At 60.6% G+C, this 16,552-nt stretch overlaps 1 protein-coding gene across 2 annotated transcripts in view; it reads left to right on the top strand.

Moving 5' to 3' along the window:
* The first annotated feature begins 2,101 nt into the window (after positions 1 to 2,101).
* FGF18 (fibroblast growth factor 18) overlaps positions 2,102 to 16,552 on the top strand; it is a 32,430-nt gene continuing 17,979 nt past the window's right edge. Inside the window, exons 1-3 of one of the 2 annotated variants that reach the window (XM_036312703.1) lie at positions 2,102 to 2,661; positions 2,806 to 2,836; positions 16,205 to 16,385. In XM_036312703.1, coding sequence (XP_036168596.1) covers positions 2,630 to 2,661; positions 2,806 to 2,836; positions 16,205 to 16,385 — 244 coding nt within the window. In that variant the 5' untranslated portion in view covers positions 2,102 to 2,629. Of the gene's footprint in view, positions 2,662 to 2,805; positions 2,843 to 16,204; positions 16,386 to 16,552 lie in introns of both variants that reach the window. The other variant, XM_036312702.1, reaches the window with a different exon arrangement.

Genomic DNA, 16,552 nt, shown 5'->3' with positions numbered 1-16,552 from the left:
GACTTGAGTTTGTATCCTTACTCAGAACTGTTCTCTTGACAACTCTTTGGTCAGTTGTATTTGAGTGACAGTCTTATTTGTGAGATGGACAAATACGCTTTGAGCATTGAAAAAAATTGCAAGCATTTTAGAACATATAGATCTATTCCATCCCAAAGTAATAGGGAACAGGATAGAAAACTTGGAAGATTCTTAGCCAGGAGATACTTCAAACACCGCAATTGGCCAAAACTACCTCTTGACTGGTGTCTCAGAGTTCTTCATATAAACAGAAGCTCCAGGATGGTGGTGATGGCTTGGGCCCGGCAGGGCATTTCTGTCCATGGCTGTGGCATCTGGCCATTGCACCTATCTTGGGGTAGGTTCGTTTTCTCTAGGACTTGGGACTTGCCAGTAACTGCAAGTCCAGTTCTGGCAATGAGAATGTCTAAGTATCTTCAGCCCAGCACTTCACACAAGAATTTTCCCGATCACTTGGCAGCTAGGTTTTTTTTTTTTGTTTTTTTTTTTTACATATATTTTATTGATTTTTTGCAGAGAGGAAGGGAGAGGGATAGAGAGTTAGAAACATCGATCAGCTGCCTCCTGCACACCCCCCAGTGGGGATGTGCCCACAACCAAGGTACATGCCCTTGACCAGAATCAAACCTGGGACCCTTCAGTCCGCAAGCCGACGCTCGATCCACTGAGCCAAACCAGTCAGGGCTGGCAGCTAGTTTTGAAAAGGTTTTCTGCACTTGTGTCCAATGCTGAAACAGGCTATCTGTTTAAAACAGCCTCAGCTTTGAAAGGGAGCCCCACATGGCTGGCCGAGAGGCCTGGTATTTTGGACAATTGTTGCCATTTCATATTCCATGACTAGGGAATAGCAGTGTTCAGTGGCACCTACTTCAATTTACACGCCAGTGAAATGGGAACATCAACCCCAGCCAATGACACAAGGAGGTTTTAAACCCAGTAATTTGGATTCCTGGGTTTTGTTTTTTTGAGCTTGCCGTCTGGGCTCTGAGTCCAGCAGTTGCATGTGACAAGAACATCGTTTTGAGGTTGGAGGGGAGGATGAGCAGCGCCTCAAAAGGGGCAGAGGCGGTGAGAAGAGATGTCCTCAGAGGGGTCCTGGTTAAAGGAGTCAAACTGCTTAGGATGCGAAGGCAGCAAGTCTCAAGCCAGGAGACCAGAGTTGGGCCTGGAGTGGTCGCTGACCAGAGTCCTGCTGGCTCCTCCCGGTCGTAGTCAGCCCGGGCTGGGGTTGCAGTGAAGCCTCTGAGCCTCTAGGTGGCAGCCATGCGTTTCCAAAGCTGGCTCGTCTACGGGAGAGCCCGGCTGGGATCCCGAGTACCCAGCCGCGAGCCCCGAGGGGAAGAGACACCCTGGAGACCCCTCCCCCTCAACCTCACAAGGTTTTCTGCACTTGTTTGTATCTAATGCAGGGAAGGAGAGTGGAAGGGGATCACTTAGTGTGGCCAGGTGTCTGAGAGGGCAGCTGGGACACGCCATCATCCTGCGTGGGCTCACAGGGCGGGTGAAAGTGACCCCTCTTAAAAGGAGCCGCCCAGGGGCTGGGCCTGGCCCGCCCCCTCCTTGCTCCCCTACTCAAGCGCTAGTGGGTGTGAGAATGAGGAGGGAATGTGGGCGAGTGAGGACGTTCCGCAGCTAACTGCGTTCTAGGGGACCACTGCCTGCCCAATTCGGGCACCTTTTGCGCCGCGGCGCGGGTCATTGCTCGCTGGCGCAGAGCTCCGACGGCTTCTAACGCTTACCAGCTCCAGTCTCGCGGGCTCTGCCCCTTTGGAGCTGCCGGTCCCGTCGCCGAGAGTCTGAGAGCCTCCCTCCAACCGGAGCCGCCAGGAGAAGGAGGAGGCAGTGGAGAGGCCGCGGCAGGCAGGCTAGCAGGCAGGGCCGCCTTTGATGTGGGCGCGGCGCACCCAGGCGAGCTGAGCGCCCGTCCGGCCGCGCCCCGAGGGGGGAGCCCCCGGGCCCCGCATCCTCATTGTGCCGGCTCGGGCCCGGGCCCGCCCCCGGCCCCCCGCCCCCTCGCCGCCCGCGCGTAGAAAACGCCCCGGCCGCCGCCAGTGGTGGGAGGCGGCGATGCGCACGGCCGGAGAGACGCGGAGGAGGAGACATGAGCCGGCGGGCGCCCAGACGGAGCGGCCGTGACGCGTTCGTGCAGCAGCCGCGCGCTCCAGCCCTGGAGCGCTGACCCCTGGCCCCGCGCAGCCCCGCGCCCCGGCCAGAGAGCGCACCCTGCTTCCAGCCCCGCCACGCATGCTGTCCCCGGAGTGAACCGGACAGCCAGTTTCCCGTGGACGCCCGGACGGCCGGCCGGCCGGCAGTGAGCAAGCTTCCCCGCACCGGCTGGGCGCCTCCTGCATAGCGGCGGCCGCCCCGCAGCCCCCGCGCCAGCCCGGAGGGCGCAGCGCTCGGGAGGAGCCGCGCGGGGCGCTGATGCCGCAGGGCGCGCCGCGGAGCGCCCCGGAGCAGCAGAGTCTGCAGCAGCAGCAACCGGCGAGGAGGGAGCAGCAGCAGCGGCGGCGGCGGCGGCGGCGCCGGCGGAGGCGCCCGGTCCCGGCCGCGCGGAGCGGACATGTGCAGGCTGGGCTAGGAGCCGCCGCCTCCTCCCCGCCCAGCGATGTATTCAGCGCCCTCCGCCTGCACTTGCCTGTAAGTGCTCGCGCCCGGGGCTCCCCATCCAGGGTCGTTTGTCTGGGTGCCCGGGCTCCGTCTGCACGCCCGTCTGACTTTCGGACCGCGTCTCTGTCTGTCCGCGCGCCCCCCTCTGAACACCTCTCCTTCTCTCTCCCGCAGGTGTTTACACTTCCTGCTGCTGTGCTTCCAGGTACAGGTACGTGGGCCCCTGACTCTGACCTCCTCCCGCCCCTGCTTCGCGGTACACGCCGCGCCCCCTCCCTGCGCCCCACCCCTCCCGGGCGCCGAGCCCAGTGCACCTGTTCCCAGGGCGCGGAAGGGCGGCTCCGCGCGCGCCCTGCGCCGGCGGGGGACTGGCCAAGGGCAGGGGTCTCCGCTTCGGGGCGCGCTGGCGCGCGGCCCCCGTCGGCCTCTGCTGGGAGGGGCTGCTGGAGCCGGCGGGCTCAGCCGCAGCAACGCGCCGCTCCGAGCCCCCTGCCCGCAGCCGGCGAGGAGTTGGGACCTAGGGATTTTCTGCCATCCGTCCCTTCACATCCCCGATCGCTCTTCCAAACAAAAAGGCTCCTTTCAGCCGAGTGGATTTCGAGTCCGGGGAGAATTAGCTTCAGTTGTAAATTACTCTGTGGTTTTTAAGGCATTTGCAGCATTGAGAGAGACAGACAGACAGACTGACGAACACCGAGACGCGGGACTAGGGGCGATGGGTCTAAGAGGGAGCAGAGCAGGGCGCTTGGGCCGCGGGGCTGTCTCCGCGAGGCCACTCCTGAGCCGGCCCCGCTCCGCACACCCTCGCCCAAGGTGGTGCAGCCCTCGGCGGGTTCCCCGCCTCGCTCCCCGCTCGCTCGCTCGCTCTCAGTGAATCAGAAGAGGGCTTGGCGCGCAGCCTGGAAAGCACTTGCTAAAATCTGATCTGTTACTTCAGCAGCTTTCAGACTCGGGAAGGTCTTGGCACGCAGACAGTTGGAACACTCCGGCTTCCAAAGCCGTGGAAATGAAGGAGGGGGGGGGGGCGGTGGAGAGAAGAGGGAAAGAGGGAGCCGACTTCAGCCCCGATTAGAACCAGACCAGGGCTACCTCAGCACGGTGGTTGGCGGGGGTGGGGGGTGGGGTGTGGGTGGGTGTGGGTGGGGGGGTGTGTGTGTGCAAAGGGAAAGAGAATAGGAAGTGCCAGCGGCCCTCGCCCCCCACCCACCTAGAGCCGCAGGGGAGGGGCCCTCCGAGGAGCTGGACTGGGGCCAAAAGAGATTATCTTCCCTGTCCACCTCTGGGTTGCAGGCAGGTGTCCTCACAAGGTTAGGGAGGATGCTCGGGCTTTAGGCTTCTGGGTTCTGGAGGGGCTGAGGGGGCCTTGAGCAGGGGAACCGGTGGTTCTCAGTTTCCCAGCGTGAGGAGTGCTGTGTGCTGGTGGTGGGTCTGCTTATTGCCCTCCCACTTCTGGGAGAGGATTGCTACCATCCGTCAGGCATTGAGCTGGGGACAGCTTTTGGGGCTGGGGACTGGAAGGAAGGATGGACAGATAGATGGATGGATGGATGGACAGACTGATGGGTTCTTTCCTCCTGTTGGTCAGGCTAGGGGGTCCCCAGTGACTCCTTGAATCAATACAACTGGAGTCAGTAACTTAAGACTGGCTGTTTGCCAAAGCAGATGTGACCCTGTGTGGTGGCGGGGGCGGGGGTGGGGATGGGGGAATGGCTGGTGTCAGAGAGAGAGGCCAGTGCCAGGCATGGCCTGCCTGGGTTGCAGCTGAGTCCCTACGCAGAGGGCAGGCCCTAGGGTCACGCTGGCGGATCTGCTTGTGTTACCAGGGCAAGAGCTCTCTCCCCGAGGGCTGGGCCTGCGGAGAGATGGCTGCGGACTTTGCTGCCTCTGCGTCCTTGAAGTGGGGCCCAGGAGGGGTTGCTGTGTGGTCTTTGTGTTCTCGGGGGGGAGTGTGAGGGAGGGAACCTGGCCCCTGCATCCCACCTCCACCTCCTTGGCCAGAGCTGGAGCCAGCCTCCCGGGAAAGAGCTGGGTGGTCTGTCTGGGTTACGTCCATCTGGGTGAGGACTCCAAGCAGGTGAGGGAGCCCCCTCTCCTACCTCCCCTTTGCTTTGCAGCTTTCCCCCATTCAAACTGCCGTGGGACTGATGTTTTTAACCCCTTCACCCTAAGAGGGTCTCAGGATGGGGGGCGGGGGAGGGCCCCCCAAAACATTGCACCCAAACGGTGTCCAAATGTGCTTGTGTCTGGGCTGGGGTTCCCAGCTCCCCACAGATTTCAAAGGCACTAGGACCCCTAACAGATGAAGAAACAGCGCCACAGGGTGTCACAGCAAGGTCGGCAGGCTCACGTCCCCCCTCATGCTCTAGGGACAAAGGTGGAGTGGCCATAGAGATAGAGGTGGGACCCAGGAGTTAGTTGTGGGCGTCTGAAGTCTGCTCCCTCGGGCGGGGATGTGGGGCAGATTCCTGCAGCAGCGCTTCCTGGGCTGGGTGAGCTTCGAGGGAGGTAGCGGGAGGTCCCCCGTGAGCAGGGCTGGCCCCCTGCACAGTGGAGGGGCTGTGCAACCCCGTCTTTCCCTATCTGCCCACCCCCGTGTGCCTGGCTTCCTCGCTTCCTCATTTGTGAACGGGGCGGCCCTGGTAGGTGTGCAAGAAGTCTTGCAAAGCCGCATCCACCCAGGAGCACACCCATGCCCTCCCCCCACCTCCATGTTTTGGGGGACTGGAGTAGTGAAGTTTTGGGGCTCCTCCCCTCTTCCCATTCATCAGCCCCGGGCCCACAATGGGCCCCCGCCCGTCCCCCAGCCACAGTTCCCCCAGCATAGTCAGTGCCAGGCTTGGTCCTCCCCATCCCCGCGGGGCGAGCCCCGCCTTCCCGCCGGCTACCCCAGGAAGTGGGAAGCTGAGATTTAATAAAATCCCTTCTCCACACGACCTGGGACGCCGCGGATAGCTCAAATCGGAAGAATTTTAAAAATTTCCAAGGGGAGCAAGCGGCGTGACCAGTAAATTGCTTTTCTGCACTTGGCTGAGCGCTGACAATGACACCGGGCTGGGCCTTTCACGCAGCTCCGCCGGCACCTGCCCGGCATTGTTCCCGCCGCCAGGCTCGGCTAGGTCCCGGCCTTCCCGAGACAGCCAGGCTGAGGGGCGGAAGGGGGGCCCCCCCGGGGCCGGTCCCTCCTGCAGCGCCGCTTCCTCTCACCGCCGTGCTCCAGTTTCCAAGTTTCTCTCCATGCCCCTCGCCGAAGCCTGGCACTCGGACCCGCGCCCGGCCTCCCCAGGGGGGTTTACCCTGCAAGCTGAACAGGATGGGAAGCTGCCCTGTCTGATAGAACTTCTAATTTAATTTCTTTACTATTTATTGTTGACAGTATTACAGATGCCCCCATTTCGCCCTCCTTTGCCCCCCCTCCGCCCAGCCCCTGCCCCAGGCCCCCCCACACCATTGTCTGTGTCCATGGGCTGTGCCCATGTGCATGTATGTTCTTGGGTTAATCTCTTCCCGTCCCTTAAAGCGGTGACATCATCTTTTCCATCCATTCAGTCAGATGTTCATTCAACAAACACTTGCTGGGAGCCTGCTTCCTGCTGGCCCCGTGTTGCTGGCCTCCAGGGTTTCCGTCTAGAGGGGTGCAGCGTTGGGGAAACAGGAGCTCCTTTACCGCCCCCCGCCCCCGCCTTGTCCCCCCCTCCCCCGGGCTGTGACGTGTGTGTGTGTGTGTGTGTGTGTGTGTGTGTGTGTGTGTGTGGTGGGGCAGGTGTGTCCAGCTCAGGTGGGAGAAACCACCTGCCCCTCCCGACAGAGCCCCGCTTGTAGGGCTTTGAAAGCGGTTCTTGCATCATGCGCCTGTTTTATTCTTCCTCCTGAAGGAAGTGAGGGTAACACTCCTACTCCACAGACGGAGAAACTGAGGCACAGAGCAGGGAAGGGATTTGTTCAAGCCCAGGGTCTGGATTCAGGGGCGTGTATTTCTTTCCACCACACCAGGCAGGTGTTTTCAGGAAGAATAAGGAAATTATTCAGAGAGACTACTGGTGGGGAAACGGAGTCCCAGGAGGCATGCTGGGGGTCCCCGGGGAGAGCTCCCTGTGGCCCCTGTGGTGGGGGATGGGCTTGCCCAGGGAGGGGTCTGCAGTGGAGGGCACCCGGCTCAGCCTGCAAGCTCTGAACTCCCTGGAATGTTCTGGTCTGAAGGGTCTCAGAGCCAGTGATGGGTGTTTTGGGGGGTGGGGATGGGGGGTGGGTGGAGGGGGGATTCGGCACTCCCCTCCCAGCTTCTTTCCCAGCCTGGAGGGGGAGGGGCACCCTGCCAGCATTCCTGCAGCCCGGGGGAGGGGGGTGTCACCTGCCCTGAGATAAGAAGGTGGATTTTTAAAATTTCTGGTGGTCGGCATGGCCAGTGTCAGCAGGCTCCGGGCTTTGTGTCCGGGCTGCAGCACTGCCCCCACCCTGCCCTGGGCATGGGGCCCCCAAAGGGAGCGGGCGGGGCAGGGAGGGGACTTCCTGTCCTCGGCAGGACTTTTTGGCTCTGACCTTGTCCTCCAGCAGGAACGCTGTGAGTGTGGGAATCAGAGTGCAGGCTGTGGGCCTGACAGGGACACCGAGCCGCCACTGGGACAGGCAGGCGCTTTCTCACAGCTTCTGGGGCGGCCTCCCAGCCGCTGGGACGCGGGGATTCCGCAGGTGAAGACAGTGAGGCTCAGAGCCTGAAGTAAGCTGCCATTGGTCCAATGGCAAGAGGAGGCGCAGGTGGCTTCACCTCTGAGTTGTGCGGCTCTAGGACCTGGACTTCTTTTCAATCTTCATTGTTGAAAGTTTTACGTTTGTCCCCCTTTTCCCTCCATTGACCCCTTCCAGCCCGCTCCTGCCCCCCACCCCCAGGCCTTCAGCACCCCGTTGTCTGTGTCCATGGGCCATGCATATGTGCATACAAGGTCTTTGGTGGATTACCTCCCCCCCCCCCTTCCCTCCCAGATTCCGCACTCTGTCCCCTGCTTCCAGGCTCTGGACCCACTCCGTTCCTCAGTTTATTTTGTTACTTGGATTCCACATATGAGTGCGATCATGGGACACTTGTCTTTCTCTGACTGACTTATTTCACTTGGCGTGATACTCTCCAGGTCCCTCCACACTCTCTCAAAGGGTAAGAGATCCTTCTTTTTTTACAGCTGCATAGTATTCCACGGTGTAAATGCACCACAGCATTTTTATCCACTCATCTACTGATGGGCACTTGGGCTGTTTCCAGATCTTAGCTATGGTAAACTGTGCTGCTATGAAATTGGGGTGCATATATCCTTTCTGATTGGTGTTTCGGGTTTCTTAGGATATATTCCTAGAAACAGAACCCGGACTTCTTAAATAACAGTGTGAGGGCTGAAGTCTGCCAGCCTGGCTCAAATTGTTGCTCGGCCTTGTCTTTGCTGTGTGACCTTGGGCAAGTTACTTAACCTCTCTGGGTCTCAGCTACTGCACAAGTAAGATGGGAAGAAAACCACCAGCAAGACGGCCCCTCCTCCCTGAGGGTGTAGAGCAGGGGCAGTGGGATCCCAGCCCTTTGACCTCTCATCTGCATTTCCAGACCTGGCCCTGAGCCCCTGGGAGGCCTCCCTCGCCACCAGTCTCCTGTCAGTGTAGTAAGTCCCTTGGCCAGAGCACGGCCACCTGCTGGTCACAGGGAGAGGGGAGGTATTGGCTGTTTCCTTCCCGAGGGCAGGGGCTGGCTCCGTATGCTCTGTATTTTTTGTTGGGTGGGTGTCCCCACTCGAAAGGCCGGTGGCCGAGCACTCCGGGACGGGCAGCACTGGGGCCCTGCCAGTGTGGGCTCGGCTGGGGGAGAGCTCCCGGGCCTCAGAAAGTAATGCGTAATTGAGGCCCACTGTCCGCACTTTGGGCCTGCGTGTGGCCATTGGGGATGGGCCGTCAGTGAGTAAGCGGCCCCTCTGGCTGTCGTCAGGCTTGCTGGGAGGGGCCAGGAGGTGTTCGGATTTCATTTGCTGTGACGTGGAAATGGCATAAGCCTCAGGCCCATTTAAAATGCTGCTGGGCCGAGGATGGGGCCCAGGACACATCTCCTGTGCGTCACAGAACACAAAAACTCTCAGGGTCCCAGGGATTCTGGCTCATTGGGTGACCTCCCTCTCTGTGCCTCAGTTTACCATCCTGGGTACTAGCAAGGTGAGTTAGGCGGCTTCTGTGGTGCTCGCATGCATGGGCTTTGGCCAGGAGAGACCTACATTTGAATCGTGTCTATGCGGCAAATCTCCTCACCCTCCTTCAACCCTCTGCACCTCGGTTTTCCCATCTGTAAAATGGGTAACCCCTTTAAGGACTATTGCGAGGGCTAAATGGATAATGCACGGGGAGTAGTTAGCACGCAGCTGACACGCAGTAAGTAACTGAGTAATGGTGATGGCCCAGTCGATTCTAAGTTAGGTACGTAATATGCTACAGGTGCCGGAGAAAGCCAGAAGGACACCATCAGGCCTCCAGTCGGAGGCTTTGGACCTAAGTCTGCATGGCATCCTCACTGCACCACTTGCAGGCTGTGTGGCCTGGGGCAAGATCCTTGACCTCTCTGAGTCTCTGCCTCCTCATCATGGGGAATGGGTCGCAGACGACACTGTGGTCCCTGCTGGGAGGAGTCACTGAAGCTGGTCTTGGACCAGCTGAGAGCAGTAGGCACTCAGCACACACTCGAGGGACGCCCGCTGCACGGCTGGCCCTGGACTGGGTTTTGAGGGGCATAAAGCAGACATCCAAGGCTTCAGCTTTGTCCTCAAAGTGCCCCCTGGGGAGGGGCGGCCGGCACTTCAGGCAGCTTTATTCAGCACCATCCCCCACCCCCTCCCTCCCACCCCACCTCCGCTTTGGGACCCCTTGGCCTATGACCAGTGTGTTCTCTGTTGGGGCTCTCAGGGATGCAGAGGAGCTCAGGCTCTGGCCCAGGCCCGCCCCTGCCTTCCTTCACACCTGCTCGGCCCTTGGGAGCCCTGTATTGAGCAGGTTGCCTGAGCTCTGTGTGGCTCATCTTTCATATGCGCATCCGGAGAGAGCCTCCCTCTTGGGGTTGCTGTGAGGGTGGGTTGTGGTCCCCTGGGGATGACTTGGCAGGGCACCGGCTCATTGTAAGTGTTAAGTGAATGAGCTGGAGTGACTGGGGGGCTGGTGTTTCTGGAGGCCTGCTTGTCAGCCAGCCCCTGGTTCCTGGAAGGCAGGGGTGGGGGGGTGGGGGGGGGAGTCCTGCCCCATCCCCCGCCCCTGTGGCACCTGGCACAGGCCTGGCTGCAGGAGGAATGCGGTCAGTGCTGGCTGGCGGGGAGGGGAGCAGTTTCTCTGGGGGCTGGGCACCTGGACTGAGCACCCCTCTGCACACCCCAGGGTGCCAGGTATGTGGCACAGGGGGTTCAGGGTCTGCCCTGCCCGTGGGGACTTGAGAGTGACCTGAGGGATCTGTGCAGGGGACAGGGTGCCATGTGTCCTCTGATGAAGGGCCCAGAAACCAGACGCTGGGGCAAGAGGACCCGGCTGGGGATGGTGCCCCATTTGCATCTTGAAATAGGAGCCAGCCAGGTGAGGTGAGCGTGTGTGTGTGTGTGTGTGTGTGTGTGTGTGTGTGTGCGCGCGTACCAGCCTTGCAGGCAACAGAACATCTGTACACAGAGCAGGGAGCGTCCTAATGTACTCAGGGGACTCCCAGCCGCCTGGGGTATCTGGAGCCTCAAGTCCAGGAATGGGGTTGATGTAAAAGGCCGTGGTGGGCATTGAATGCTGAAATAAAGGGCCTGTTTATTTATTACCCTGTAGGTGTGCATGACTATCTCCTCACCCAAGAGCTTTAAGGGAGAGGGAGTTGAAACGGGGCAGGCGGGGGGGGGGGGGGTGAGGGGGAGAAAAGGGAAAGAGAGCAGGGGTCGGTGGGTCTCTAGACCCACCCCCAGCCTGCCCCTCCCCCAGGCTGGCTCTAGAGCTGACCGCCAGCAGCACCCATATTGATGATCTGTACCGAGAAGGCTGATGTATGGGAGAGGGAGCTCCGGTCAGCTGCCTTGGGTGGCAGCACCCCCCACCCCCATGCTGATGGCTCAGCCCTGCCAATCAATACATTGATAGCCCTGGGAGCTTAATGGCCAGGCTGGGGGTGGGGAAGGGCTGGGTTGGGTGTGGGGAGTGTAACAGGAGAGGGGGGAGAAGCCTGGGGCTGAGCAGTGGGTGTGGGCATCGAGCTGAGCCAAGTGCAGATTCAGGGGTGGGCCTGGCCTTCCTCCTCTTCTTTCTGTCTGGGGGTGCCAGCTGGGAGAAATTTGGGGGCTCTAGAGCCAGTGATGGGCTCAGATCTTGGCTCTGTCACTCTCCGTATGGCTCGGGCAAGTCCCTTGGCCTGTCGGTCTCCCTTTGTCCTGGGAATGGCAATCATCAGACCTGCCCAGGTCATGCAAGGAGGAAGGAGACGGTGCCTGGAAAATGCTTAGCTTGGGCCTGGCACTGAGCAAGCGCCCACTGAGTGAGAGCCAGCGTCAGTCTCGCTCTCCACGATAATAATAATCCACGGAGCCCTGGGGCTGGCAGCCGCTCCGGCGCCTGCTCCAGGCCGCTCGCTCTCGAGGAAGAGTTTGGGGAGCTGCATTTTGGGGTGGAGAGTGGGGCTCACTCTATCAGGGACCACTCCTGGAGTACGGGGTGCAGGTCTCAGGTTCGAATCTAGAATTTGGAGAAGGCTTGGGCACGGCTGGCACATGCTGCTGCCACTGAAGGAGGCTGGCGGTGGTGGAATGTGGCCGGAAGTCTGTGGGCTGCCCCTCCTGGGACCAGGGAGACCCTCCCTTTTCTGGGCAGGCTGCCTGGAGACAGGGGCACGGCTGGCTTGTATGCGGCCTCAAGGATGGGGACCTGGGCAGGAGGGGCAGTCTGACCCCACCCTGCTCTCTTGGGTCGGGGAGTGAGCCCAAGGCCTTCAGCCAGTCCCTGCCCCAGCAGTGGCTTGTGGCCAGAACCAACTGCTGTCCTGCTTAGGAGAGAGGGGTGGGTGAAGGGAGAAGGAGATGGAAGCCGGCGAGGGGGAGGTGGTGAGAGCTGGTTTCTAGAATAGACAGAGGGGGAGCTGGATTTGAATCAGGATTCCTATTCTCACCAGTTCTGACTTTGGACGAGGCCTCAGTTTCCTCATCTGTAAAATGGGGATAATAACCATACCAGGTCCCAGGGCCGCTCTGGGGATGATGTAGGATCATTAACGTGGTTCTTAACACAGAGGACATGCTCAGGAAGTAGGCTGTTTAGAAAACCAAACCAAAGAAGGAAAAAGGTTGTGGCTATTGCTATTAGTATACTTTTTTTTTCTGAGATAAATACTGTGAACAATTCCCATGCTGCTAGTGAGAAAACGGAGGGCCACAGAAGTCAAAGCAGGGGGTGAGTTGGGGTGGGCCAGGTTCTAAGTTAGGTACATAATATGCTACAGGTGCCAGAGAAAGCTAGCAGGACACCAGCTGGGGTCGGTGCTGGCTGTGGGTCGTTGGCGTGTTTGTGTTGTGTGTGCGGGAAGGTGATGGGGCAGATGTCCGTGGGAGGTGGGTCTGTGGCCCGGGAAGAGACAGGAAGCCCCGAGACGTGTCTTCAGAGCCGCGAGTGGGTGGGTGAGACCGAAATCTCCCGGGGAGCTGTGGCGGCTGTTGCGCTGGTGGGAGTGGGGACCTGGGCTGATGGCTGGGAGCTGCACTGGGCTGGGGGCTCACCCCAGCCTCTTTTTATCCCATAGAAGGTCCCCCTCGCCCCCCAGGAGCCTCAGAGAGGAGGCTTGGTCGGCAGGGGCTCGATGACAAAGATCGTTCCCACCTGGGGACGCGCCTGTGGGTGGTTCGGGCGGGCGGGGCGGAGCTGGGAGCAGGGAAACAGCCTGCCCTGTGCGTTAGGGAGCTGGGCTGCCGAGGGTGAGGCTGCAGTGGAGGGGGTAGCCCAGTCCCACTCGCACCCTGTCCCTGCGGGAGCCTGGGGGCAGAGCTGGGGGGAGAGTTGGACCTGTGGGGTTCTTGCTGCTCCTGGGCAGCCCTGGGTCAGGGAGTCAGTAGTTAACCCCCCACCTGGAGGGGTGTCCCCGGCAGAGAGCAGTGCTGACTGTTCTAGGAAGGCCCGGGAGACAGGCCGCCTCTTAGGCAGCGGGGCCAGTGACCTGCGTCCCAGCTCGCAGGAAAGGCGGGGAGATGGTTCCTGAGTGGGCTGCTTGTGTGAGCCCCACGGGCAGACCTGGGAGCTCTGTGGCCTGGGGAGCTGACGCTGAGGTCCCATCTGTGCAGTGGGCTCTCACGGGTGCCCCCCTCCATGGGTGGCTGAGCGGCTCAGATAAGGTACCATGTCTAGAGGCTTCTTAGCCGAGGAAAGCTAGCAGCTGATGGCTTTCATCCCCCTGGGGTCCCTGCGTCGGGCCCTCTGGGTGGTGAGCGGTGGGCTGATTTGGCCGCCAGGTTTCCCTTGTCCCAGCCACAGTCGTTGAGCATGTATTCGCGGGGTGCCTCCTGGGGGCAGAGCCAGAGATCCAGGATGACCCAGACCAGCTGGGCGCTGGGGACAATAAGCCATTACAGTTCCTTCCGGAGGCCCCAACCTGACCTGGGGTGGGCGGGCAGGAAAGGCTTCCGGCCGAGGCACCTGAGGGCAGGGGTCAGGTGTGCAGAGGGGGCAGGGTGCCCTGCGCAGAGGACACGGCCCTCCCCTCCCCCCCCAAAAAGGCCTGGAGCCCTCTGAGGTCTTCCCCAGAAGCCCAGGGGCCTCCTGCCTTTTCGGGAGGATGGAGTGTTTCCGTGTCAGAGGCCACCCCCCTGCCCCCCTAGGGATGGATGGGGCCACAGAGTGTGGCTTGAACGGTGGAAGCTGGGCAAGATGGATTATCCCTCCCACATCCGGGGGCAGGGCCACCAGATAGCGCCTGCTGACCCCGGGTCACCGCCCGTCTCCGTCCAGCGCGCCAGGGAGAAAATCGGTAATGGGGGGCTGGCTCTGGGCAGGGCAGCTCCCCTCGGGGCCCGGGGTGAGGAGATTGGTTTGACCTCTGGTCGATAAGGTCTCCTGTGAGCAGGAGGAGACTTGGAGGACAGGGAGGGAGGCTGGACGCCTGCCCCTGGGGGAGGGGACAGGGCCAGGCCACCTCGGGAAGGTTGAGGGCCACGGGTGGGAGGTCTTAGGACACATGCCCACTGGGGGGTGGGGGGGGGGCGTCCCTCCCTGAGCATCAGGATGTGACACGATTGGGTCCTGGCTGTGGATGGTGGTGGGGAGCGGGGAGGAGAGGGAGGCGGGGAGAGCTGGCGGTGAGGGTGGTGGAGTGAAGGGTGTGCACGCTCGGTGGGCCAGCGGCCAGGCTCCACGTCACCAGACTGTGAGTCAGAGCAATCGACTTACCCTTTCTGAGCCTCAGTTTCTCCATCTGTTGAATGGCTGCGTTAAGCATCCTCATGTCACAGGGTTGTCCAGGCGACCCAAGGCAGCAGTACTTTCGCAAATTGTATCTGTGCCTCAGAAGTGCCTCCTTAGGGACAGGGCCTGTGATCTGCTTGCGCCGCAAGAGGCTTCTGTTGGCGGGCTTCCCGGGGAGCCGTTCGAGGGCTGCCTGACCTTCTCCTAGTAGTTTCTTACCGAGACTTACTCTGCACCCGGCACTGTGCTAGGACTTCGTGCGTTTGAAGCCAGCACCCTGGTTTTAGAGGTGAGGATACAGGCCCAGTGAGGTTAGTAACGTGCCTGGGGTCCCTTAGCTAGGGAGCGGCACGCCCTGGGTTTTGAACCTCGGTCCTGCGCCTGATGGCCCTGGTTGGGCGGGGAGAGGGGGTGCGGGGGGGGCGGTGCGGGGGGCAGCAAGATGGGGCTGAAAGCTGGGCTTTGGAGCCACGAGGTCTGGGCTGCCATTGCCTGATCTGTGACCTTGTCAATTCAGCTTTGGAGCCTCAGTTTCCTCATCTGTAATGTGGGTTAACCCTTCCAGTCGGAGGATGGTAGTGAGGGTTAAATGATGTGGTCCCGCGGATGTGCCTGGGGGTCCCGGCTGGGGTGGAGGATGATGTGCAGGTCAGCTGGGGGACAGAGGCCCCGGGCTGGGCGTGGGGTGTAGCCATGAGGGAAACACGGTCCCTGACCCCGGCCGCTCACAGCTGAGGGCTGATGCAGCCGCAGCCCAGGTCCCAAGAGCTCTGCTGTGGGCTGAGTGGGCTGAGGTCCTATTGCCTAAATGGGAATAAGCCTGGACCTTTAAGAACTGTTCAGCTTTCTGGTTAAGATGAGTTAGGGCAGGCGCGCCATTAGCAGGCCGTAGAAAAACCCAATTTAATGTTAAATGGAATGACAGGACTCTAGATCTTTTCAATGTTAATTTGTTCATTTCTTTTTTCATTCATTCAACAAATGTTTGAGTTTCTACTGTGCTATACATGCTGGGGATAGGGCAGCCAACGACAAAGGGAGCATTTCAGCTTTCCCGGTGCTGCCAGTCTGCGCGGGGAGGACAGACGAAAGCCAGACAAAGAGATGTTATGGCAGGTTGATAAATGTTAGAAAGAAAAACAAAGGGTGGTTGAGAGACGGATAGTGACAGAGTGGGGCCTGGCCTCAGAAAAGCAGGCAGGATGTGACATTTGAGCAGAGACCCAAAGGAAGCAGGGAGGCCAGAATGTGAAGATCTGGGGAGAGCATGGAAGCGGTGGGAGGGGCCAGTGCAAAGGCCCTGGGGCAGGTGTGCACTCTGTGTTTGACATGCTCTGCGGTGTGAAGTGGCAGCCCGTGGAACTGGTGGAGAGGGGGTGATAGGAGATGAAAGCAGTCGGGGTGGGGACCTCATCTAAACGTGATGGGAGGCCCTGGAGGGGGAGGATCACAGGAGGGAGGGAGGCGACTGGGTTTGCCGGAGGATAGACAGCCAGGGGGCAAGGGTGTGCGGGTGAGAGGCTGTGCTGGTGAAGGGAGGCTGGAGAGTAAGTGTTGGCGTCGCCAGAGGCGGCTTCGCAGAGGATGTGGGGAAATGCTTGGTGGCCTGGGCGAGCATGAGGACCCTCAGGGCCTGGGAGGGGCTCCCTCAGCATCAGGCTCCGGGAAGAAGTGACATGACCTGGCCCATTCTTTCCGGGATGAGATGAGACTTGTCGGGCCTCCCTCCTCCCCGCCAAGGACCCGAACAGCAGTCATATGCTCCCCACCCCTCTCCCATCTCCATATCCTCACAGCCCCCTGGGATGTGGCCGGAGCAGGGGTTCTGGACTCTGAGACCAAGCAAATTGTGTGCCCAAGGTCCAAAGAGAAACCTCCGTTCGTTTGTTCGGCACTTCTTGCTCTGATGTGAGGCTGTGGTGGGAAGATAGTGAGCTTTGTTTCAAACAGACCTGGGCCTGATTCTTATCTTCGCCGCTTCCTGGCATGGCCACCTGGGGCAACTTGCCTCACCTCGCTGCCTCATGTGGGAGATGGGGGTGGCCTCGGGCAGCTGTGCGTGTGCGCCGAGGCCTGGCCCAGAGCTGGCGTAGAGGAGGCCCTGGCCTGCAGGGGACCCCGGACTTCCAAGGGTCTCACCGTCGCTCCTTGCCCTGCCCAGGTGCTGGCGGCCGAGGAGAACGTGGACTTCCGGATCCACGTGGAGAACCAGACGCGGGCTCGGGACGATGTGAGCCGTAAGCAGCTGCGGCTGTACCAGCTCTACAGCCGGACCAGCGGGAAGCACATCCAGGTCCTGGGCCGCAGGATCAGCGCCCGTGGCGAGGACGGGGACAAGTATGGTAGGTGCCAACCCCCTCCTGCCCCAGCGTGCACATGCTTCCCCACCCCAGAGACCTCAGGCTCAAATCTCAGCTCTGCCCGGCCTTGGCTGTGTGACCTTGCCCCTTGCTGGCCTCGGTGTCCTCGTCTGTGACACGGGGGTGCGGGGTGCGTCCCTGAGAGCCTC

This window comes from Myotis myotis, unplaced genomic scaffold (genome assembly GCF_014108235.1).
Source record: "Myotis myotis isolate mMyoMyo1 unplaced genomic scaffold, mMyoMyo1.p scaffold_m19_p_6, whole genome shotgun sequence".
NCBI lineage: Eukaryota > Metazoa > Chordata > Mammalia > Chiroptera > Vespertilionidae > Myotis > Myotis myotis.
The sequence above is the reverse complement of the archived record's forward strand: the minus strand, read 5'-3'. Positions and strand labels throughout refer to the sequence as shown.